Here is a 26,419-nt window from a genome sequence, read left to right as displayed (position 1 = left end):
AATTGGCTTTATTTCTAGGCATGTAATAAGCTTCCATATAAAAAAGATAGCATGAACAGTATTAAATGTATCTACTTTCAGTTTCGAAACAAGAGGCAAAAACTACACAGTGCACAGTACAACTGACATTTTATTCCTTCATGATGGGGATATATAGTATTGAAACTGCAAGAGTCACCAAAAAAAAAAAGTGCAAACCTCTATTAGAACAGATTATGGAATGTATTGATGTTTTTGGCACAAAAAGTGGGGAACTACATACTGCAACAAGATTTTAAGTTTAATGAAATGTAACACCTCTGTGTTCAGTAGTCCTATTTGTGCACTGCAGAACAATACAATGTAAACGGTAACTAACACAATTCACATGCAACTCTATACAAGTTACATCAAACCTCCAGTTAAAACTTTTCAGAAAATACATGAGGTCCCATGATACTTTGTTCACAATCACTTAACAAACACCACTCTTTAGGCAGTCTTATCTTTTCAGCTTCCTTACTGATAAAAGCAAAAATAGAGAATCTTAAATTATTTTCCCCAGATGGTTCCATGTGAATGTTACTGTTTTTAATCAAGGTAATTCGGCTCTGACTTCATTGGTATAATGTGTAAGAAGCTGAATGAAATCAAATGCTCATTTTTTTCCCCACATTTCATCCTGCTGTGAACAAACAGCATTCTGTGCACTGACCTTTTGATTTTAAAACTGGACATAGTGTTGCCTATGAGTTCTGTACCTATCACATGGAAATCACCAAAAAATAATCAGAGCATAGCTTCATACAGTGGCATCTATTTAAGACCGAAAAGGAGTGTGTTAGCATGGAAAAGACAAAATATTCAGAAATGGAAGAATTCAAGTTTATCTTCTAAGGTACAGTATGCATTCACATTTTTGTTGCAGAGAGAGACACTGTATTCACATTCTAGTCAAGAAAGAAACCCACATATCACAGCTCGCCCTAAACTCTTGGTGAAGAGAACATCCATGAAAGATCTATAATGCACATTGTAGCTCTTTCATTTGAACTGAGCTAAACTGACTGCTCAAAGGAAAAAAAACCTTTGATGAGTAATTCAAGCCCCATTGCTGAGCTATTAACCACAAGAACTTCTATGCTGGCCTGTTGTGTCATATAGCCTGACAGTTGTTATCAAGTGTTTTATGTGGGCAGCTATTAGTGCTCAGTGTCTCGTCTCCTTTTTTTGGTTTGGGATTTTATTATTTATGTTAATCAAGGATGATGATTTGTATCAGGCATCTGAGAAATGCTCTGATGACAAGATGTACAGGATGCCTGTTAGATGCATATGTATCACAGCATTAATGTCCTTACAACTGAATTCTTCATTTGGGCAACAGAAAAACTAGCAAACAGCAAGAACAAGGAGGATTTGGCATGATTTTAGTTCTTAGTACCATACTGCAAATGTGCTAACAGAAGTGCTCTTAATGTTTTTGCTTTAAAACGCCAGAATAAAAAATAAGGCTAAAGGCAGAGAGGTGAGGGCAATCCCACTAGCCAGCTTAGGTAACTTTTGGCAGCAGGCTAAGATGTGATTTAGAGGATCTATGTTAGGAGATGGGATGTCTACTGAGATCAACAGAGAGAAAGCATGTGTGATTTAGAGCACCTAAATTCTGTGTCTGAAGTTAGACAGTTTGAACACAACTTGAAAATATCACCTGAGGGACTTCAGGTCCCTCAGCCCCTCCTTTGCTCTTTCTGTATAGCAAAATGCAGCCCTGAAGGCAAGGAAATCTAAATGGCACCAGGTGAAAGATCAGCCTCCCTGTCAGTGCAGATATTTCCCAGCTCTAAGATCCCAACTCCCCATCTCCCTCTCTTGGGGAGCCAGGGAAATTGTCACCTATTCTATTGCTTTCAGGAACACAAGATGTCAACAATGTCCATCACAAATGTTTCCCTTTGCTGGAATAATCCTACAGAAGAGGACTCATCCTTGCCACTCTCTGGGTCTACAGCTCCTGTTGACAGTCATCCTTCCAGCTCAAAAGAAATTGCTCAGAGCCAAAGCAGACCTCTCAGTTTCTCCTCGCACCTACTCAAGGTGGGAGTGAATTTACAATAGTCCACTGTGGACTGTGGTATTTTGGAGTGAACAGCAAAGAGGAAGGAGCGCAGAAAAAAAAAACTCAAGTAGAACTGAGGCAACAGATGTAAAATCACTTGGGATTGAAAGAGAAAAGTGCTCATCACGCCATAAACTAGAAACGAGAGTCCAAGGAAGAGAGAAGCAAGTTAAAGGTGAGAGAGGCAAGTTAAAGGTGTGAGAGGTTGGAAGAGGAGGAAAAAAACCCACCGAACTAACCAACACACAACAGAAAGTTTGACAGATGAATTAATAGGAATCTCAAAGCCTAATGCTGTCCTAGTGCAGCTGGATGCTCTGGTTCCCTTGTGAGAGAAGAGAAGAGGGGATGAACGACATGGATGGGGGCCAGGAACAGGTCAGAGGGGATCCTGTTCTGGCTTTGTTCAACAGCTCCCACTCTGTGCAGGTTTTTAACAGAGTACGTCTTGCCTCTAAGGTCACAGTCAAATACTGCAGGGTCACTTTTTGGCACAAAACCTTTTTTTAATGTCAAGTCATTTTAAAATGCAAGATGCTTTATCAGATATTTAAAAAGCACTAAGGGAAGGTAGAAAAAGATTCCCCACTGCAATGTTTACATCCTTAGAGCCTGCTCACCTGTGTCAGGCTTAAGTGATGGCACATGGGAATGGAGGAGACAAAGGGGAAGCATTAGGAGAACCCTTTGGGACAGCACACAGCCATAAAAACAGCACTTGCTGTCTGGCGGGCAGAAGGCTTCCTTTGGGACATGCTCTCTTTCTACATACATTTGCTCATCATTGCGCTCTCCCTCTTGTCATCACAACACACAGTGTGCCCACAAAGCATCAGATATACTCTGGTAGCTGCAAGGAGGTTTCCTCCTCATTGGCCACTGCGATGAGGTGAGAGATAAGCTGAGGAGTACCTACGGGTATGAGTACTTGCGTTTCCTCGATGAGCGCGCAGAGAAGCATGCAGGTTTCCAGAGGATATCCCCGTGTGCGCTCCGTGACTGCTGTTTGCTTTCCTGCAGACAACACTGCCCGAGCCACCCCTGCTCACTTCTTACTGTACCTTAGCAACACGCCACAAGTGGTTCAGGAAAGGCGGAGGAGACGTCTAGGAAGTTGATAACGTGTTCAGGCTATTTGTCAGTCTCTGGAGAGTTCCCACTACTGCCTCTGTTTGGGAATTTCTCCATCCTTAGTTTACAAATGATTTAACAAGAAGCATGTGAATACAATGGGGTATGCTTCACTTTACTGTGGTGGGGAAAAAAAAGTATGACTCAGTGGGTAAACATGTTGTGGAATTTGCTACAAAAATTGTATTTGTTTTAACTGAATACCACAGTAAATATTCATGCAATTAAAAAAAAAAAGTTATTGTTCCAAGGAAAACTACCCCAAGGGCATATAAAATACAAATGCCAGTCTTTCAGGAAAAAATAGCTTCCCTTATTCATGAGCATAATCCAGGAATAGCTGTCCTTCAACTCCTCCTATCACCATTTTCTTTTGAATTTTGCTAGTAAGTGGCCTCCAAAAGTGCGGATAAAACAGAAAGGAGAGACAGAAGTAAACCAAAACAAAACAAAAACAAAAGACCCCATTACTTTTGTAAGTTTGACTTTTCCAAAAGCATCTCAGCTTTTCATTTTTGTGGTCTGGGTACTCCCTGGGATCAGGCCTTTTTAAAAACTCCTGTTCCATTCTTGCCAAATTGAAAGCCACGGTATTAGCAGCAAACTGCAACCCAAGCTTTCAGGATGTATCTTGTGTGGCTTCACCACTCTCTCTTTTTCTGTTTTTCAAGTTTCCCAGGCAGACATTGCCCTTGAACGCTCACATTGGAGGAAGCTTTTTCCAAAGGTGCTGCCTGGCATCTGAAACCAACTCCAGCCACAACTCTGCCCAGCAGCAGCAACACGATACAGCTGAGACAGTGAGCACAGCCCATTGCCCACTGAAGCAGCCAGTGTGCGGAAAGCTTCTCTACCACACAGCGCAACAAGTTCATAAGCTCACCAAGTTTTCTTCAGTCCAACCAATACCTTGCATCACTGTAAGTAAAGAGGACCAAGGAAGGGAAAAAAGATGCAGAGCAAGGAAGCAAGAGAAAAAAGACAGGAGAATGGAACAGTGAAAGACAACAGAGGTGCTTGAAATATTGAGAATTAGTTGGTTTTCATAAAATTTTCACACAGATATGTTAAATCACTAAAGCTAGGGGTTAGACGTTATAATTGTCTTCTGCTAGCCCACGGGACTAACATACTTCAGAGTTATGTGCCCCCCAAGAAACTGTACGTCCACCTTAAATACCATCTGCAAGGACATAATAAAAATACACAAAGCAAAAGTTTGTAAACAAGGGTTAGTAGCACAGTGGTACAGTAGATTGTCAATAAAAACAATAAAAGTGTGGGTACAGATTCGTCTACCTTGTGTGTAACATTATTGCCAGTTACAAGGGAGGGACTCTGTAAACTCATAATTCTGAACTTTTGTTAATAAGCACCGAGCAACAGGTGAGTGCCCCGTCTACTTTCTCCAGTTCTGTGTTGGCTATTGGGATCAGCATGTGGTCCTTCAGTTTTTCAAATACCTGTTTAGGAAAGAAAACAGAACAGAAATCGTTACACTTCACGCCTCTCTACTTTCCCTTTTCTCTAAGTATTTATAGAATGAACAGGCATGGATTTATCAGCGGGAGCTAAGCTATCTCGTCATTTGTAATTAATCCTAACATTTAGAGCGTACGTGGCCTTCTGGCCGTGGGACTCATGCACATCAATACTGCAGTGAGGGGAACTGCTGCTGTGTCCAGTTACGCAGAAGCAGCACCAGGGGCACAAGAGACAGAGTAATTAAATCAGCAGTGGAGCTGAGAACAGAACCCAGGCCTCCCACCTTTCACCAGCTGGTATTTCCACGATGGGACACAATAGCCCGTTTTGGACAGAATCTAATTTCAATTCCCACCGATTTCCCAGCAAGGCTGGGATGCTGGGGGTCTCCCAGGCCCCTCTCACCTTTGCACTCTCTGGGTACTCCTCGGGGGCTCGGTGCAGCAGGACGTGCCCTTTGCTGGGAATGTTTAAGTAGATGCAGTTCGCTGCGGCATCGTCAGGCACCGTCAGCTTGTCGTAGCGGTGGTCACTCATCTGCTGCATGGTCTGTTGGGAGACAAAGTGCAGCTGTTGAGACCAAACACATTAGCAGCCCCAAACAAATGGGAGAACAGACTGCAAAAAATAGCTAATTGTGATTGCCAAGTCAGCCAGTGGCCATTTTTGCTATGCAGCAAGTAAGATCTCTTTTCATCTCTGCCCTTCAAGGAAGAATCTACTAAACCTAACTGAAATGAGCAGTAGAAAACCTTGTGAAATGGTGCCTGCAAGCAGCAGGACTAAGCAGGGCACTCAGTAAGCATCCTCCGTGAGGCCTTTTCCTCAAGGAATGTACATTGAGTATGCAAAATTCCTGCTCACATTGATGGAAACTATAGGTACTCAACAGCCTCAAAAAAAGCAGCCATCAGTCAATATTTGTAAAACGAGCATGAATTAACACAAACAGGACAGGAACAGTTCCCAGCTTGGATATCAGCCCAATCTCAATGCTTTTCAAGGACCTCTTTCTGCTTCCCAAGCAGTTTCTCTTTCACTGGGCACCTGTGCGGGGGAGTCAGGAGGCACGTCTGGGCTAATCCGCGTTCCCAAGGGGACAACACAATCACCTCCTCAGAACAGAAGAGCTGGTGGGTTTCAGAGGTTGGGTCTATAAATATAGGGCTCATACACAAATTTGAATCCCGGCTGGAATTTCAGAGACAGACTGACAGAGCATGAGAAGCCCGAGATCTTGTGTTTTGAATCAGGCTCAACTTTTTAATAAAGATGGGAAAAGCCTGGATACAAGACGCCCGACTCCCCATTGTACCATTCCAGCTTTACATCAGCTTCACCCTGACAGAGACTGAGAATAACACAGAAGTGAGCAAAGCTCAAAAACATTGGTCCTACTGAACGTCTAAGCAAATGCAAGTGTTTCAGTTTCTCTCCTAGACCCACTACGTTTCCACATATATTGCAAAGATGCAAACAGAAAAAAAGGGTTCTTTTCAGCTTGAAAATTCACACTAATTTTATCTTTAAAATAAACTGGTATTCTGTTAACAAACTTTCTAAAATAATTTGCCTTTTCTCAAGGAAACCCCACAGATTCACATCGCACAGCAGAGAGCAGACTTTAATTTTAGGCACAGTTTATCGTTAAATTATTTGGAAGTTCATTCATTTGTACTACTTTTCATTCATGAAAAAAAATACTATATAGAACTGAATTCCAATGAGTACCTACAATATAGTGGGAAGCAACAAAGCAACTCATGCTTGCACACACCTACACTAAGTAATTCCTTTGTAGGTCTGGACACATTTTTCATGTCATAGCCTGAGTCATCCGCATCCCACGGAGAATGTGAAACTCACAGTGAAGAATGCCGTGCATTCTTGAGGAAGTGTTATCAGATTGTCATTTCTTGTTCCTTCTGAAGTTATGAAGCTCTCCCCAGTTTCCAAGGTCACATCTACTTCCATAAAAGGTTAGTGTGTTTTTCTGGGGAAAAAAAAAAATCCTTGCACCTTTACTTTACCGGATGTATCTTTATTACTGTGCTTACCGTGGTTAACTTTCATATTTGTAATTTTGTTTTTATTATGTTGTCAAGACGCATTTTATTCCTCTTTCCCTGATGCTGCAGACATCTAGCAGTAGGTGACACATCTGCACCCAGTGCGACTCTTCTCCCCAGTAAACAGAGCCAGCAGACCCATCCTCTACCTGCAGCATCTCTTTTCTTCCTTACATAATATTTATAAGTCTTGATTAAGGAAACGTATTTAATAAATCTGCACTAATATACACGTATCAGTAGAGGAAAAGCCACTACACCTGGATTTTACTCAGCTCCCAAACAGTTGTGTTTTCTCTAGTCCTTGCTGGGAAGAGAATCTGATATTGTACGTCTTCTGTAGGAACAGCTCATTCATCAGAAAAATCCTGTGAATCACTCTGAAGCATTTCCATATGAAATTACAAATGAATTCTTAAGCAGAAGGGTATGGACACATCTGCCATTCATTTGCTTCTGCAAAATGCTGAACTGAGAAGAGTAGAAGAAACGAACAAGTGTCAGGGCTCTGCCTGCGCCTCAGGAACCAGCTCTGGGGAGCCTGGGAGAGGATGGCGAGGACACATTAGGAGGATTGTTTTCAAGACTAAAAAGCACAGAAGTGGTGGCTGAATTAATTCAGAAACAAAAGAGAAAAAATGAGTGGGAAAGCGAGATGCAGCAGCACAGTAGTCTGAGTGCACAGCTTTGGCAGGGGGAATGGGCTCTCAGCTGGCCTGAATGGCTCCACAAGAAATAATTTATTAGTAGCTGGAGGTTTGACAATACGAGACTACCCTCTTTCATCGCTGTTACAACTATGCCTGCATGGTCAACTAAAATTTCAAACACCACTTTCTTTGAGACAGCGCCCCAGCAATAACACCCCAAACCTGCCCATAGGGAGGCTTTGGATACAGCAGAAATGCACCGATATGACGCAATCAGGTTATTTTATAGACCCGTGGGGTTTTCTACATTTGTACTATGTAAAGTCACTGAGCACATGTGCCTGTCCACGGCAGAGGAAGAGACAAAAGCAAGGTCCTTTGATAGTATTTTCTATCAGATACACCTCAAAGCTATATCTTTTTTGGGAAATGATAAGTTTATGAAGACTATAGCTCTCTCACAACGCATTTGTGGAGGCCTGGCTTTCTGCCCACAAACATTGTAAGATCAGTTATATTAAGAGCCAGGCATTTCCCGCATGCCTAGTTTTTCTGGGAATTTTCTTCAGCCTAAAGAGGGTAATTTTCATTGCGCATTCTCTCAGCCCTTAGTCATGCTTTCCTTATGTTGAAGTCATTCGCATAGCCTAAAATGCCTTTTCTATAGCTTTTTCACAGTGTGTCCTCAGACAACTGAGGTAATGGATAAGCTAAATAATCCTAAATATGAAGCAGCATTATGCATGAAGGAAAAATGTGTATGCGTTTAGGGCCTATTATTACTGACAAAAGCTAGGATGACCACATGCATTTTTAAGCCAAGCCTAGTTACAAGTGTTCCCCCTCCCTGAGGAAGGCCCAGTCTGAGCCCCACTGCCACCCAGGACTATTCCCACCCAGACAGTGACCAAACCCATTGCACCTGCAACGTGCCTTTGTATCTCCACCAACACACAGGCAAAACCAAACACACACTGAACGTTCCTCTTGCTAGCAGGGCAATGAACACTGCACAGAAAAATGCCCGTGTCATGTTGACAGAGAAGCAGAAGTGCAGATTTTCAGGGTCTGACTTCTGCTTTGATTAGCCCCTGCTCACCCGGCTCCCAAAAGTTAGAAGAAAAATCAAACCTAAGGCCAAGTCAAATGCGTGTAAACCTGTACCCTGCAGGGTTGTTACCCCATCAGATTTCAGATACCTGTTCCTAAACCCTTCAATTCACAGTATTCAGAAAACATAACTATTCACTTAAAACTATTTAAGGTATTTTTTCCTTCTCTCTTCCTTCTTTCCAAGCACATTAAAGTTTGGTCTGTTTTATGTGACATTTGGCCTGGGGTACAGAAAATGGGAGTATTTTAATCCAAAAGACTGAAAATTGTGAGAAAAGATTAAGCTACATCAAGATTTTGCCTACAACAATGAAAACAGAGTATTTTTGTGATACAGAGCAACAAGCACAGATGAGAAGAATAACTCAGCATTACGTAGCCACATCCCCCCAGGCCGGCTGGGAGTTTGGGAGGACTTGGAGGAAGGACCACTGTCTGGGGACAGTGTCAGGCTTGTGCCCTTACACATGTAAGGCACAAGATGAGGACAGGCATCTGGCCAGTACATTGCCATCTGGAGGGAGGACTGAGAGAAAGGTAAACTATCTTTTGCTACCTGGAAAATACCGCTGACTACCACACCTGCCACTTTTTAATGCTTGCAGAACCTGGAAGAGCTTATTTTTCTGTGCTGCATGATGGGGGTCTCCAGCCCACGTGAGAGGTGACAATATCCCACTTGATCCTAAGACAGGGAACTGGAGACAACTGAGATTTGCTGTGTGCTTCCTGGGAACCTCAACTCATCAGCTGTCCTACAGCAGGATGCCACCCACAGCACTGCTCCAGGGGTCCATCCAGTTCACCTGTGAACCTGTAGCAAGATAGCTTCAGAGTTTAGATGAAGCTTTAGAGCTCCCCTGGTTCTTTCACTAGAAGAGACAGCAAATAATTGATCCCCTATCATCTTTTACAGGCATCTATGATCCCAAGTTAGTTGTCACTCTTCCAGGTTATAGTTATAACTTGCTTAATTTGTCTCCTTAGACAAGCTGTTCCAGGTATCTGTTCATCCCTATTGCACTTCTCCAAATCTTTCCAGTTCTACTTTTTTGGAATGGAGGGATTGCTCAAAGTGCACACAACAGCCAACATGCAGATGCACCACAGCTTTAATCAGTGTCATAATGATATTCTCCATTTGTTTTTCAGCTGAACTGGCAACTTCAACAAGCCCAAGATGTTATTTCTGTGGCAATGATCAGTCAGAGCACATTATTTTGCATATGATGTTCATACTGTTGTTCTCCCTGTCCCTGCTGCACATCACTTCACACTTACCTACACTGAATTTCATTCATTGTTTTATTGCCCTGTCTCTGTCTATTAAGTTCCTTCTTCGCTTCTTCGTATTTGGAGGAACAATTGGCACTGGAGAGAGAAAGCAGCAGCTGTAGGGTTCAACACAAGGAAGCGCAGGGCAGAGCGGGGCTGGCAAGTGATGCCACGGTGCTATGCACCTGGGTGTGGGGACGCAGCCTGCCAGGCTAACCAGGCTGCTCAGAGTTCCCTTCAAACACAGCAGTGCCAACTGTGACCACAAACAGCTGGCCAGGCTGACGAGAGGGGACAGAGGAGCAGAGCTGGAAAAGCCAGCAATCCTGCTTGAATGTCATGATCTATCAGGACTGTCACCCCCAAAATGCAGAGAGGTGGGAGAGAGCAGGGTAGAATCATTAGGAAGGGGACAAGACAGGCATTTTGAGCAGCGTAAATCACAGCAGAATGATCTAAGGCTTCTTGTCAGGTACTGAAAAGTCTGCTAGAGACGTAGGACAGGGTAGCATAGACCCTATGGATGCAAAATGTATTTGAGATCTGTTTGAAACCAGTAACACTCCAGTCTGCTGTGGTCACTAAACCAAATTTCTTAGCCCATACACAGCCAGAGCGCTACTTTATTTTCCACCTGCCACCCACACTGTCAGCAGCTGGGCTTTGGGCTTTTCCTCCCTGCTGCACCCTCTCAGTCATGTTTTCCAGAAGGCAAAGCTTTTAAAGCAACCTCTCCCGCCCTCCTCCTCGGCTTTTCCTGGCGCAGGACACCTTTTGCATCACTGCAGATGTGATGGACACCACGTGCCATTGAGGTGCCCACCTGGGCTACTCAGCCCTTCTGAACCACACGGTGTCACAGCCAGGCTGTCACCTGCCTGCCAGCTCTGCCCAAGGATGCTACAAAGGGAAACCACGAGCTGAGGAGGGGAAAAGGAAGCGGCTGACGTGTGTTGCTTTCAGTCAAGAAGGCGAGAGGACAAACATCCTGTCTTTAGGAACAGGAACCCAGGGAGGGAATAGTCAAAGAAAAAAAAGAAGCAAGGCCACAGAAACTGAGGCCCCATTTACGCAAGTCAAATGACATCTCAGCCTCTGACCCAGCTCCTGTGGCTGACAGCCTAACTGCTGACAGCAAGTATGTATGGAAAGGGACGCTTTCCTCATCCCTTAAAAAATAAAATAAAACATAATAATACAACAGCCTCTATTCTATAAATATACACTTTTGAGTACGTATCTTCCAAATGAGTAGATTCTTCTGCAAGTATGCAAACTGGACAGTACAGACACTCACTTAAGTGCACTATGTTTATTATAACGTCTAACTTTAATTAAAGAAAACCACAACTAACTGACTTTTTAAAGCACCGGGTCATCTGGTAGTCAGTGAAAATCTGTGTCCTCTGAGATGCTGTACACCCCTAATTCATGAAGTAATGGAAAATCAGATTGAGCTAGAGGAAAGTGCACAGAATTTTATAAATTGACTACTTTTCCTTTCTATAAGGCCAAGCATCAAAGTCTTATTTTTAAATTTTTATTTTTAGGGGCAAGTTGTCAATTGTTCTCTGGATTTCACTAACCTTTCTTTGTTGCTGCATTACAGAAGAATCAGTATTCATCTGCACTTTCTGCTAATTCCCTACCTGATGTCATCCTTTTCTGGTTATTAATATTAGTAATCATTTCCACAGCAACCCATTGTGATATCGTAAATAGAGGATTATGACTTCATGTGGGGAATAAGCAGAGGCACAAATAATGAATTCTTAAGGAAGAAGAAATAATGGTTTCCTGCAAACTCGTGCATTACTAGGAAAGTCAGACACAACACAGACAATAGGAAGAGCAGATTTAGCTGAGCCTTTTCCTGCTACCTGGGAGTACAGGCTGCTTTCTAAGAACACCAGACAGATGAAATTTTCCCTCAGGTGTCCATCCCAAAGCCGCTTCTGTGGCAGAGCTGGGAACGCCTCAGCTTTATACAAGCATTATAACCCTACTCTCATGCAGGGAAATGGTAAGTGGCTTTTTAGAGCTGGCACACTGCAGCAACTTCAGTTATACGAGGTGGAATAAGAACTAAAGGCATTTAATCACAGGAACGGGGCAACTGCCAACGTTAAAACAACTCCTTGCACCTAGGTCTTTAAAAGCGTGGCTCTGATCATCGCTTTGGATACAGACCAAAGGCCTAGTTGCCCAAAAGAGACTCCTTTCTATTTTATCTTTAAGATGTGGTTTTGATAAGCCTCCCTTGACCCCTACAAAAACAGCATATGGGGCTGTATTTGCAATGGCATCCTTCAGGGAATAATTTAGGGGATGAATGAGCAGCACCACTCCCAATAGAAGATATTGAATGGGAGAGTCAAGAACAAGCCAGAGCTATCACATACAAACTTTTATCGAAAAAAAAAAAAAGAAAGGCATTTGCTGAAGTCATGGTATTAGACTACTGTGCATATTCTGATTAGCTCCTAACCATAATAAAATCCCAGCAAATAATGAGGTCAGAGCCTGGGATACCAAGGACAAGCTCAGAAGTGCAGATATTGGAGAGAATACCCCAGATACAGCAGCCACATGGATTAAGCTCAGGCCATAGGAAAGGCTAAGAGAGTTGGGATGTTCAGCCTGTAGAAGAGAAGGCTCCACAGAGGCCTTATTGCAGCCTTTCAGTACTTAGAAGGAGCCTATAAGATGAGGACAGACTTTTTAGCAGGGCAGGATACAACAGGACAAGCAGTAATGGTTTTAAACTAAAAGAGAGGAGATTCAGGCTAGACATGAGGAACTTTTTTCTCACAATGAGGGTGGTAAAATGCTGGCACAGGTTGCCCAGAGAGGTGGTGGATGCCCCATCCCTGGAGACATTCAAGGCCAGGCTGGACAGGGCTCTGAGCAACCTGATCTGGGTGAAGATGTCCCTGATCATTGCAGGGGGGTTGGACTGGATGAGCTTTGAAGGTACATTCCAACCCAAGTTGTTCTGTGACTCTGTATGTTGGGATAAGTGCTCTCCAAACCACAGCCCTCACCCCTAGGCACCATGACGCGTTTCCTATCTTCCTTCTAAGTCTTCTGCTCTCTCCTGAGATCCATCAGCAACCACCAGGCACCCGGTGTTACCACAGTGCAGCAGGGTCAGCTGGAGGCTTTCTCTAACAGTCCCATGGGGGTGCCCAGGCATTAGTCTTCTAGACAGTGCCTGACATCAGAGCCTACCCGAAGGGCAACCCTAATTTCCCAGCACATGAGAGAACTTCATTAGCAGGCACTTCCTACCAATACAACATGTACTGCTTGCAAGGGATTAAATAGCTGAGCTTGCCGAAGCTAGGATCTACATGTGTTACTCTCAGGTCCTTTGGGATTGCTACCAAGTTATCCTAAGGGTGACAGAATGGCTTGACCATAGATAAAGCTGCTTAAACCAAGGATTGTGTCCACCATCACCTGCCACTGTCCAAGTCTTCACTCATCACACAAAGCAGATGGAATTTGTGCTCCGTACCAACCAACACAAACAGCCAATGGACAGAAACATGGCTTTTCAGGATTTAGTACAGAGCAAGGGAGTACAGAAAGGAGTGTATAAAAGATGCTGTGTCATGGTTCCCATTGTCATCTTACCTAGCGTTTGCCTGTGCTACTGGAACCTGAACTGGATTATGTCCCTATCCAGTTCCTGCTCATCTGCTGTCCCAGCAAGACCCCAGACTGTGTCCCTCATTGTGGAAAAACGCACTGCAGAGTGTTTGTCCGCAGTGCTGCCCCATCACCTCCCTACGCTGGGGCCAGCACTGTCACAGCCCGAATTCATCCTCATTCATGCTCATGGCAAAGGTCAGTGACCCCAACAGTGCAGGACCAGAGCCCAAAGGTGACATGTCTGGAGGAAATCCTGGCTTCTCTGAGGGAACAGAAAAATAATCTCAGGCTTTAGTGGCTCAACAGCCATGGCCAACATTAAACTATGGAGTGACGTGTATGGAATTATGAATGGGGTTTAACTACAAGAAGGAATTAAGTGTGTGCTGAAAATAGCAGAGTGAAGTTAAAGTTTCAGATGTGATAGCCACTGCAAGCACTGGCAGTTCTGCAGTTCATTTGTCTCCCTCTTTCACTGAGTTTCCTTGAGTGCCACTTTTCAGCTGCAGCCCAAATCTTCTATACTTGCCAGAGCCTGAAGAGGATTTCGTGGTTAAAATGTCACTTCTGATTTATTATCTGCTTTAGCATGTGCTTTATAATCCTACACTCAGTGCACTCATTTCCTAGCTCACTTGCAGCACTTTACATTACACACACAGCACTAAACTCATGATCAATTGCTCTCTGCCGTACGTGAGCACCTGATGTAATTTCTTTTTCTATTTTTAACATACTGCACTAGTAAGAACAATCAAGAAAAAATTCTCTTTCAAACAAGATTGTTAGTAGGAAGATAAATCTTATTTTAAATATAAAATGTTAGTACAGCATGACACAGCAGTTCACTTGTTGCCTAACAAGACACACTACAGAATGCAAACAACTGAACTACCAGAGAGGGTTAAAGACAGCTTAATCATCTTGCTTGTCTGATTGCATTGCCAGAGCAAACATGAAAAATGGCAGCAACAAAGGAGAGGTTTAAAATAACAAGCTAGCACAATAAAGGGGTGGCATGCTGGGCTGTGCCAGGCAAGTGACTTGGCAGAAGCTGAGGGGACTGTGCACGCTGCGATGGGTAACGGGAGGAGCGGCTGACAGTACTGCTGCAGCTCAGTTCATCTGGTGAAATCCAGGGAGCAGCTTTTAGTTCTGGGTACCAGTGCCCCAGAGATCCTAGTGCCATTGCATTTCCACAAGACTGCAAGAAGCTGATTACCAACCGAGATTTATTTTTTTTTTTTGAGGCAAATGAACAAAGAAACCACTGGGGTCAAAAAGCAAGAATTCAAACATTAGAGGAAGTTAATGATAAGCAGCACTGCCAACTCTGCCATTTCTGAGAGAGATGCTTTACCCCTTTGTTTTCCAATAGCTTCTCTGAAGAGACTCAGACTCCTGGAAGACCAGTTAGAGGTTCCCCAGGACAACAGTGAAGTTGGATCCAGCACACTGAGCAAGAAACACGCTCTGGGTAACTTCATATGTTGCTCTGTCTGCGACGTGGTTTGCCTGACGTAACCTGTCAGCTTACTGGGCACATGCTACAGCACAAAAGTGCTGCTCCAGGCCAGAGTCCCCAACCTCAGGTGGCAGGTGTGAGCAAACAGGACCCTCACACACACGTAAACGTGCTGCTAAACCTCCAATGCAGAGAAACGCATGGAAAACTGACCGTTGATCTATTTTTCAAAAGATATCCACCAACAATCAAAGACTGCTAGATTATCTTTTTAATTACCATTTTCTTTTAAAAATGTATCTGCTTTGTACTGTACCTTGATTAATGCTGGTATTTACCTGACAGCTAGTTACCAGCAACATTTAATCAGCTTATCCAAAAAGTATTTCTGGCTACAATAGCTAAATTGATGCACTGCAACATGATTAGCCAAGCTGTGCAAAAGCCTTTAATCAAACTGATGAGTTCTCAGATTAGTCCTGGCTCAAGTTCAAATTGCAGCTCTTAGCAACCAGTATTGTACTTGAATTTTGTTCATGTTTATAAACACTCTATGCAAGTGCAGGGCTGTCTGGATATCTGCAAACTTCATCAGGCTGCTGCTCACGATGCCTTTCGAGTTAGAGCCTGAATATTTGGGACAGTGCATATTTCACAGGGAAAGATGCAGGGCACTTTCCACCCCAGACTAAATCAATCTCACAGCATCAGGAACATCAGAACTTTACAACCAAAACCATTTGTCTTCAGTTTCTCAGGGCAGAAGACATGGGTGATAATCTAGGAATGTACTCCTAGAGCTTCACATAGCAATTTCTAATAAGTGAGTAATTTGACAGCTTATTCAAAAGAATTAGCAAACTTAAGGCCACTCCAAACTATGTGGGAAGCCAAGGGACTGTCCTCTTGTTTAATAGCTCCCCTAAACTCCCACAGAGCAATTGGGTTGCTGTCTTATTCCCTCACCTGCTGCCATGCTGCAAGTCTAAGCCAGCCAGGACTGCACTTTGCTGGCCTCCATAATTCAACCCATGTCCAATAGGTGAGATTCTGAGATTTGAAATGTTGGTTTATCTTAGCTGGGGCCTGAGACATTTTAAATCTTCTACTGTCAGAAGATAAAAAAGGAAAAACAACAAATCTCTGCCAAGCTCTGACAGCAAAATGATGCTGCTAGGAAATGAAAAGTCCTAGATTATGCCTATGAGGAAAATGTCTAAGATCTGAAATGCAAATGTGCAATAAAATATTGCAGCATGGCACTAAGGACAAGAAGTCTCTCAGGTCTCCATCTTGCAAATATTTAAGGATGTTTTAAAGTAATAAATATTACTAGCTTACTGAAGCCAAGGAAGTGTGCAAGATATGCAAGATGGATTCCTAAACTCTTTGGGGGCCAGGGATGTTGATTTCAGAATTACATACTATCTCTGTTGTAAACGTTCTGCCTGGCACAGATTCAGTGCCTTGGGCACTGATAATAGTGCTGTTCTTTAAAATAATTTGTGCTTTAGAATGAGTGCAAGAGACAAGTCACGTTGTGTAAATTGCATTTAAATTGAGCAGATTTCAGAGAGCTTTCTCACTAGTTAAGCAGAGCTGTCTCCACCCCTCGTCACTTACTATAAGGGACACACAGCTGGCTCCCCCATGCATTTGGGATCATGATGCATCAAGGAGGCTTCTAAAAAGCCAAAGAGCAAGGCCTGCACTTAGTGATTCTTTCACCCATACATAAAAACTATAATACAAGCTGAAAATCTGGGACTTGCTGCCATCACTGAAAAGTAGATTTTAACCTCTGAAGGCCAGTCCTGGTAAAAACAGGTAAGACACTTAGCTGTGATGCTTTCAGACATGCTCAGGCTCACCTGCATCTCAAACCAAACCAAGCAGCGTGGTAGGTCCTAATTTATCAATGGGGAAAAAGTCCCTCAAAGCTTTGCTTCAGGTAAAGTCTCAGTTGCACTTTGCTGTTTTGGTGCCCCAGCCAAAGTTTCTGCTGCAAAGCATCAGTGTCTGCAGCTGTGCCACAGTGCAGGAGCGGAGGTGCTGATCTCTCAGGTGAGCTGACTCCTTGCTGATGTGCATAACAAGATTCAGGGCCTCCAGGAGTCTCTGTGCCCACATCTCTGAAAAAGCTTAATTAAGTAGATTTTCTCTGGTCACCCCCAGGAAGCAGGAAAGCCACTGAGCCCAGCCCAAGCTACAGCAGCAATAAACACTTTCCCACTGAGGATGATGGTGGTAGTACAGCCCTGATCTGCTACATAACGGACTTCTGGTCCACAAGTCTGCCAGCAAAAGGAGACCCAGGCTGAGGAGGTCTCTGAGCCCAAGGGTTCAAACCCACACCTCCCACTTTAAAGGAAAGTGTTCATAGACTCAAATTACCAGCAGGGCTGGGGTGAGACTAGTCTCTCTCCTTTCTGCTGACACCACGCTGTTGTGAGACCCTCATGGGACTAGGGAGGAAAAAGCACAACCAGGAAGGAACCTGACTTTGCAGCCAGGTGATGGAGGAAGGAGGGATGGGGAGTCCTGGACTCTGGTCCCTGCAGCTTGAGTGAGTTACTGATTTTATGCAGAAAGCCTACACTGCAAAATGTGGACGCAGGTCACCTTTGCAATGGGGATCAGACCCCTTTCCCTCCTTCTTCATGCCAAAACTTTTACTTCCCCTCTGGCAACCTGAACAGTCACATTTCCTCATGGCAACATCTGAAGTAAACATCTCCGACTGTTCTGATGATATCTCCTTCCTTCCTCCTATCAACAAATCATCACCTTTTTAGTCAACAAAGCTGTAAGTAAAAACTTGGGTAATCCATTTTAACCTGTATAATCCATTTATTTCCTGAAGACAGCTAAAGCTGAATTAACATCACTGTCCTCTTGCCTGATATAAACATTCTTCATCCTTCAAAATTCCAGCATTCTTAAGCAGAGATTATAAACAAAAAAACAAGTTTGTTGTTTAGAAAATTTTCTTATGTGCTTTACCTTGAGAGCTTTCTGTGCAGCTTCACTTGATCCGATAGCAATCAAGTTTGGTCCAGCCATGCTGCAAAAGCTCTTCAGATGCAAAGCATCATGAACAGGGACTGTGGAGACAGCGTAATCCTGTATGGGAGCAAAGAATGGTTGCTATAAATATTTTTAAATTGTCCTACTTCCATAATTATATTGAGATATTCCTTAATTAATTTTACTCTCTGCAAATTAACAATAGCAACATATCCCAGGGCCCAATGTCAACCGTTTAAGTATGACAAACATCTCTGGACCAGTTCGTCTTGTCTGGTGCACTAGAGTAAAATCCAGAACGTGTTTCAAATAGTAACATTATTGCAACTGTAAAGAAATACACTAAAATGTGTAATTAAACAGTATGTACATAAAACATCTCCAGGGACCAGCATTAAGAACACGTTGCTGATACATGAGAACATTAAGAATATGAGTGTTGATATGCTCTCAAATAATAACAGTCTCCCACTATCCAAGTTATTTCGATGCAGCAATCTTCCATTTCAGCTCCAGCTTCAGCATCTGTCACTTTACAGGATGCTCAAACCTTTTCAGTAACTTGTACCTTTTTTTTTTAAAAAAAAAAAAATAAGTCCTAAATAAAGCACTTGAGTATGACAAATGTATTGGCCAGTATGATTTTTAAATTGGTTCAGTGGATGATAGCTTGTATTTCCTGTGGCATGAATCAATCTACAAACCTTAAATGTGTCAGCCAGAATTTCTGCACCACGTTGATTTGTCCGCCTGGAAAGACCCACAAAAAATTCTCTGCCTGGAATGAAAAAAAAAAAAAAGAGGGGCAAAAAAATAACAACATTTTTTAAAGCCATTCAAACAAAGTCACCACATCAGCTCCTTCATCAGCACATACACATTTTAAAAACAGTCTGGCTTTATGCACATTCTGAAGCAATGTTTCAATGGATGTAATTTTCTATCCTTCTTTTCTCAAGTTGAGAAGTAAAACTGAAAATTCAGCATAGAAGAATGCAACCTGCAATTGCGAGCTGATGATTTAAAGCAATTATGTTTTTCCAGAAGACACATTTCACCAGAAGCATAAATAGCGGCTTCTTCTAAAGCTCTGCAATGGTCACTGAGTCAGGAAAGAGAACAGCTGGGCTGGATTAGCACAGCACTCGCTGGCCATTTCCCTCTCCCCCTGAGGTTTCCTCTGGTCTCAAAGGCAGCTCTGCAGCCGCCAGCATCCTCCAGCTCCAGAGAAAACCAGTGCTGGGTCTGCAGTGCCTTGGAAAGCCCGCCCTTCCCGGTCTGCCTCTTCTGAGACCCCTCTTTCCCCTTGGAGAGCTAAGGCAAACAGCCCGTCTGCTGTGATGCTGAGCAAAATAAACTGGCTCATTCAGCACAGGCGGGGACAAGCGTGTGTGCAGCCCGTGCGAGAAAACGCCTAATGGGTTTAATGACATAAAAACCGCAGTATCTTCCATCTTTGAAGTCAACCATGCATTTAAACTGTATAGCATATGACATCTGGCAGACAACTTCACCACTTTCCTCCATAAACTAAAAACGCATTTTTTGCATTTAATTCATTAAACTAGTGACAATTATCTGCATCAAGCTTTTACAGGTCCTGAAAATGAGTCTAGTTAACGTAGTTGCTTCTAATGAGAAATACGAAACAACTGCAGGCAGTTGACTACTGAAAGCATTTTTCTTATTGGCATTTTACAAGCTAAAATAAAATTTGTATGCACAGTGCTGCTCTTTGTACTGTTTGTACTGCTGCTTCTTTTATTCAGGTATTAGGCAGGACATCAAGAGTTGCATTGAAAATGCATTTCTTGGCTGCCTTAGTGACATTTAGTAAACAACTGATTTAACAAACTGCATGAACAACATTTTGTTACGCAGATGACAGATAACACACAGTCTTCCAGGCAGTCAGAATATGTAAACAGCGAATTCACTACTACTATACCTGTAAATAAGACATCTCCACCATCCAAGGTTGCATTTTCATCTACCATCTCTACTATATTGAGGTTGAGACTTTCTAGTGCTCTCTTCATGGCTTCAACCTGTTTAAAATAAAGTTGTTTAAAATATATTGTATCATTGAAAAACTTAAAAAACCTACCAGAAATATATATCGGTAATAAGAATTAAAAGTCCTTTAACAATAAAGTCCTTTAATGTGCTTTTAACAAGATGAATGGCAGGGTCCTTTATGTCCCTGCCCATTGCGGTTCCCCAACTCCCTCCAGAGGCCTCTGTGGTCTTGGGGGGACAGGGATTTTGAGCAGCCATGGCTGGGCTCTTGCCTTTGCACAGGAACCACATAGCATCCAGGGAGACAGATGAGGGGTCCAAAGCACATGTTAAATCCGGTCTGTCTGCACAGTAATAGCCTCTCTTGCAAATCCTGTCCCCTGGATCTGAACAGGAAAAAGCACCGTCAGAGGGGTGATGTCTCCTCCTGTGCTGCTCAGACACAAGACGTGTCTCTACCAGCCATGGAGGTGGCAGCTCTACTCCAAGCCCTTCTTCAGTCAGGGGAAAAAAAAAAATTAAAAAAATCCCCAAATCAGTAAGTGTTCATTTTCTTTATAGATTTACAGCTTTACTGAGCACTAGTTCCCCTTGCATTTTTGAGCTAACTTGCTACAGAATTACAAGACCTTTCGTGTCTGTACGCTGCGCAGCTGACTGCTCACTGCAGACAGCCGCACGTGTGGCAGTGAGCCCAGGGCTGCTGAAAGGAGATCGTAACAGGAGTGGGGAACGCAGCTTCAGGAGGTTTCCTCTTTCCCAGTGGGAGCTGCTGAGGATGCCTGGAACAGAGCCCGTTTCTATAGGAGCTCGCATCATCGGCCATCCGTGACAGGGGCTAATGCTCACTATGTTCAAGCACCTTCATCTTGGTGCCTCAGAAGCCAGAAGAAGCACCTACACGCAACCCATCACTCACCAGGAGCTTACAACTACAGCTTGCAGGGTGGCAACGTAAATATGAGCTCATCCACAGAAACCCATGAACCTGATCCTACACAGCAGTATTTTTGTGTTCGGTGAAACCTCCTGACCATGGTTAACCAGAGGAATCCAGCAAACACTAACAAACATGGGAGACACAGAGAAGACCTGTCAGGCAGTTCTGATTTTCGCACGTCCCACAGGTCATTTTTCTATTTAATGTGATAAATTAAGCATTTCTAGAAGAAACACAGTAAGCTAAAGCAGATGACAAGGTACTCATCTTCCAGCATCATATACCAACAGAAGCAACTCCAGCAGCCCCACTCTTGGGTTCTGCAAGACTACACCTGTCACGACAGAGAAAGGAGAAGGGGTGGTGACTAGTCCTTCATCCTCATTGCAGCAGCCTCAGAGCAATAGCAGCACATGCTTTGGCTGTTATACCTTCCCAAGAGCAGTGCTGGCTTCAGGGAATAAGGGACAGGGCAGATATGATCCACCTAATGCCCCTTTCCCTGCCCATTTTCCATGACTCCTCTACACAGTATTTGTGAGTGATCCCATTAACCCTGAAGTCCAGGACAAAAAGGCAAGAGCAGGTCTCCATGGGTTGCCAGGACAGGTAGTGCAGGTCTATAGGGGACAGACTGGGGGCATCACCTTATCCAAGGATTGACCTGCTTTCTGGAGGTTCTTCTTTCTCTCTTGCATGTCTTTGCTCTCCAGCCACTTTATGGAAAAAAACTTGGACAAGCACACTGTTAAAGTCCCTCAGTTTGAAGCTGAAGGGGACAAAGGCAGGTCTCTGTGCCATCTAGAGAACACTGATGTGTTAGGCTGCAACACAGAACTGTACCCAGGAGATTTCCAAGACCAAGGGACTCGCCTTCTCTACACAAAATCCCATCTAAGGCTTTGGCACGCAGATTGGAGCGAGCCTGCAGCACGCCCTTTACAATTATTAACACTACTTTTTGCTCCTCTTTCACTTGGTGCTAAAATGACTTCAGGCTGAAACTCAAGAGTCTCCAAGCTTAGTAGTATTAAGGCTTCATCTTTCCTAGTCTCATTGCTCTACCTCCAGTGATCTTTAAAATTAGGTTTATAAGGAGGAATAGACCCATGTGGTATTTTAAAAATAAATGGGAAACAGCTGAATTAATACTGGAAAACTGACTGTTGTACAAACACAGCAACATTTCATAACATCCGCGCACTGATAGCAGAATGATTTCTTTTGCCTGTGAAACCCAGTGGTTTATACTGTGCAGGTGCTACATGCTTAAGAGCATAGCACCTCAAAGAAGAAAACAATTGCTTAATACGGAGTAATAGAGTTCTGGCATTATATAATTATAAAGTTGCCCTATCCAAGAACACATAGGTTCACTGTTTTGTGCAGACATGAAGCAGACAAGCCAACTCATGACTGGGACACCCTGATACACAAGTGCACCAGCCACAGGCAGTTGGAATAAATAAATACACCCATCAGATGGGGTTATTTAAGGCAGAAGGCCAAACCACAGGAAAAAACAGGTGGCCACACAACAGGCTGGGTGATCCTATCTCCAGTTAAACCACCACCTACAGCAGCTTCCAAAACCAAGATGCTGAGAGGAGAAAGCCCTTTCAGGAAGCATGCTGCTGATGAGGTGCTCCTGGCAGAAGCTGCCGGGGCTCACAGAAGAAGCTGAGCCCATGGCTGCCCTTGCTGAGCACCTACTGTTCCTGTCCTCCTTCCCAATACCACCTCTCCACCAGCCTGGAGCACCAGCAGACCTGCAGATGGTACTGTGGCACAGGGTCACCCTACCCACTTTCTGTGGGGAGAGCCAAAAGCAAAAGCTTCTCTGGATCATGGAAAGGCATCTAAGAGAGTAAAGAGGTAAGACCTGGCCAGCCTCCATACAAGACATGAAGGTCCCTCATGTGCTGCAAGGCTGCTGCAGACCTAACGGGGCCAGAAACTGTGCAACAAGCATTGCAGGCAAGCTGGGTGTGCTGGCTGGAAAATTTGTTAATGGCTTTAATAAATTTAATGGTCAGAAGGAGGCAAATTATTGAGAGGAGAAGAAAAGCAGCACACATTTTGACTATGTGCAGGAGGTTAGGGGGTACAAAAGCCCAAAGGTGGATCTGCCTGTGACCAGAGCAAACAAGCACCAGTCACCGAGACAGGTGTGGGCTTTAGCAGGTGGGAAGCCTACTCCGTACCTGAGCACTGCAACCATGTTGTGCCATGCAGTCAAAGGCACTGCAGAGCTTTCCAGGGAGAGGCAGGCGCGGAGGCAACAGCACCTCACACCCCCCGGCCAGAACGGCCAATTAATAACACTTGTGCTAGAGCACCAATTAAATGCAGTGTCTAGCTAATGAGAATACTAGAAGGTAAATGCTGACTTTGGATTCATGAGTTGAGTCATATCTATGTTTTAATCACCAGCTGCTGATCACCGTTTAACCACCAGGCTATGTCAGAGATACCTTGAATTGTTTCTTTATTTACTTTACAGGGGTTGATGCAGCTGTAGCACAGACATTAAGAGAAGCTATCAGAGCTAAAAGTTGTCCAAAATCACAGAACATTAGTTTAATTCGCTTTGTGATTGTTCCAGGCTTTGAAGATATTTATTAGATGATCAAGATATTTTTCCCCAACAGTTGAGCTCATTTTAACTTATGAAACCAAAATTAAATAAATAAAATGACTGCCATATAAAATAGCTGGATCATTTTTCCCCGATGGGTGTTAACGGATTGAAGTATACAGTTCAACGTTTTGCAGGGTTTTTAAGCGATCGGTAGAAATTCCTGGAGTTTTAATTGGAAAGCACATCTGGCAACACATGCTAGCAATATCTTTCAATATCCATCGCTTGTGTAAAACAGCAGTCTCAAGTTACTGTTTGTTTTCTATGGGCAACACCAGGAAATTTGTTCACTAGAAGCAGAAATGAAAAACTGAGCATAAAATGAGGCAGGGAAGATTGGAGGGAAGACTTGACATTATTAAAATGGCAACCAGAAAAAAAAGAACTTGTAAATACAGGTTTCCAGAAAAACAAAACCAAAAATAAAGAACCCATCTGCTTGCATATAACTGAGTTTCCTGCACAGAGGATACCACAGACTTGCATTACCTCCACCACATAATCTTTAAAGCCATCCTGCAGCAGTCCTGAGTATTGTCCCCAATGTAGCACATCCATGGTATGTGTTTGACACACAACCATCTCGGAAACAGCGTCCTGAATCACTCAGAGCTTGGGTGAGTATGTGGTAAAATCCACAGAAGTAGCTTGAGTCTATATCTCATTGTTGCAAAACAGAATTGAGAGCTTGGTTCCATCCTTAAGTCTTCCTTAAGGAAGGATTGTGCCACTCCCCAGCAGAGCTCCTAGCCCAGAGAGAAAACAAGATACAGTCTCCAGCTAAGGAGGGGCAGGTGATTGTTATCCTCAAGTAAGAAGTTCAAAATAGGGATGCAGCGAAGGGGTTTGATTTTACAAATCTTCCTCACATTTTCTCCTCTCCAAACAACTGATATCCCTTTTTGTGAAGCATGGAGCCTTAAAACATACTGGTGAGAGTTTATAATGAATGACAGACTAATTCACAGAGCTAGCTTTGATGTATGAACAAATAACCACCACTTGCCTTTTTTTCCAGGAGAGAACTGAAAAAAGGTGGATGGAGAAAGTCCTTTGTGAAGCCACAGTTACCCAGGAGACACCAGTAAAACACACAAAGTATTTGGACATGACCTGATTACAAGCATATTGACTATGAAGAAGACTTACGGCTTGCTTTTTTCATAAGTAGCCAAGAGGAAAAGTCATCTTCCCTCACTTTATCTCCTTTATTTGAAAACTAAAATCCCAGGTAGTCAGAATTGTACCACACAAAGAAAACACTCATCTGTATCCTTTAAGATTTCTGTATTGTATTATCTCAGGTCAGCTTAAGGTTTGTAACACGATATTGGGATTTATTGTACATGTACCCATTAGTACATCAGTTGAGTGTTAAAGCTTGTATGCTTTGTGCAGCGATATTTTTTCTAATAAGCACATTCCTGGTGTGAGACGGGATGTGTCTAATCCACAGCAAAGCTGATTGAGAGACAATGGGCTCCAGCCAGCTCAGCTCTGTTTCAAGGAAAGAGGACAATAAGTACGTTTGACATTTATAAGAATCTAATTTCCTCGTGCTTTAAAAATGGAGCTCATTACCCTCCGGACCGGTGCCTTCCACCAATTACTGTAACTGATGTGCGGGATTTTTCCTTCTCTATATTAGTATTTGATGCACTCTAAACGGAGGCTGCTTCCTGAATTATTTACTGATCTTCTGTGCACTAACCATGTTATGGGATTTACGTTATTGACAGTAAGAAGGAAATTATCTTTTCAAAGGACAGTGGAAACAGGGCAATGATTTCGCAAGCCACAGGCTCACCCCTGCCCGGAGCAGGGCAGCTTTTCCCTGGGGTGCCAGGGCCAGGCAGGGGGCTGTGGGCCAGGCGCCAGCGAGGCTCCCAAACGCCCCATGGGCAGGGGCACAGCTGGGGCTCGGCAGAAGTTGTGGATGGTACCAAATCAGGCATCTCCTAATGACTGCAATTATCCATCCACCTTCTCCTCTGAGCACTCGGTGATAGGGGGAAAGATGTCTGCAAACCTGTTTAGAATGACAGGATGCAGAGAGATTCACAGTGCAGAAGACCATCCAGTGAGGTGGAGATTAAATGAGGTTTCTAAAGCAGCAGAGCTCAGCTCCAAGTGCAAATGGCTCAGTTCTCTGGAGACCGACCATGGCCCTAGCAAAAAGGACTCCCAGCCCAAGACACACTACTGCACTGTCTACTGCAATGTTCCATCCGCTAGTTTCTCTGGTGTAGTAAATCACAACCATTGGGTTTCAATCTCCATTTCATTGTGTTTTAAACCGTCATTTATAGCTGTGCAAAGCAAATGTCAGACTTAATATATGCAGAAGTTAGACTATGATATCTCTGAGGTGGCTATTTCTGGAGCCATTAGCTCTGAGTTCACGAAGTACCACTGTCAATATATAATGCATTTTTCAGCAAGGGTCTGGGTGAAGGCTATAAACAGAGGTGGACAAATCCAGGGCCAGAAAAGGGTAGACTTCAGTTTTTCAAAACCAGATACCAGTGTTGGTCATGATCTAAGTTCTTGCCTGTCTGAATCTGCTATGTGTGGAGATGAGGAAACTCTGTCTCCTCTTGACAATAAGCATTGCCCTTCCGGGCTTGCAGAGGATTCAAAGAAAATAAAGCAGCACTGTAAGAGTTTTGAGAGTTTTGAGAAGAAAAACCCATTACTGGTGGTTTTCTTGCTTAGTATGTCAGATATATACCCTTGTGTGTATTGATCTCAGAACTTTGTGGGATGTGGATTGTAACAGAGTTTGACTCCTGTTCTCAGTGTCAATATCAAAAAGGTCCCTGGCTCTTCAGAGGTCAGAAAGGAAGAAC

General features: G+C 43.4%; 1 protein-coding gene across 3 annotated transcripts in view; it reads right to left on the bottom strand.

The window, feature by feature from the left end:
- Positions 1-112: 112 nt before the first annotated feature.
- DDAH1 (dimethylarginine dimethylaminohydrolase 1) overlaps positions 113-26,419 on the bottom strand; it is a 98,045-nt gene continuing 71,738 nt past the window's right edge. For all 3 annotated transcript variants that reach the window (XM_065072650.1, XM_065072649.1, XM_021294188.2), the window contains exons 2-6: positions 19,919-20,018; positions 18,675-18,748; positions 17,947-18,066; positions 5,120-5,263; positions 113-4,692 (exon numbers count right to left, since the gene is read on the bottom strand). In XM_065072650.1, the coding sequence (XP_064928722.1) occupies positions 4,576-4,692; positions 5,120-5,263; positions 17,947-18,066; positions 18,675-18,748; positions 19,919-20,018 (555 nt within the window). In that variant the 3' untranslated portion in view covers positions 113-4,575. The remainder of the gene's footprint in view (positions 4,693-5,119; positions 5,264-17,946; positions 18,067-18,674; positions 18,749-19,918; positions 20,019-26,419) is intronic.

Source organism: Columba livia, chromosome 8 (genome assembly GCF_036013475.1).
Source record: "Columba livia isolate bColLiv1 breed racing homer chromosome 8, bColLiv1.pat.W.v2, whole genome shotgun sequence".
Lineage (NCBI taxonomy): Eukaryota > Metazoa > Chordata > Aves > Columbiformes > Columbidae > Columba > Columba livia.
Note: the sequence above shows the minus strand (reverse complement) of the source record. Positions and strands in the feature narration are given on the sequence as shown.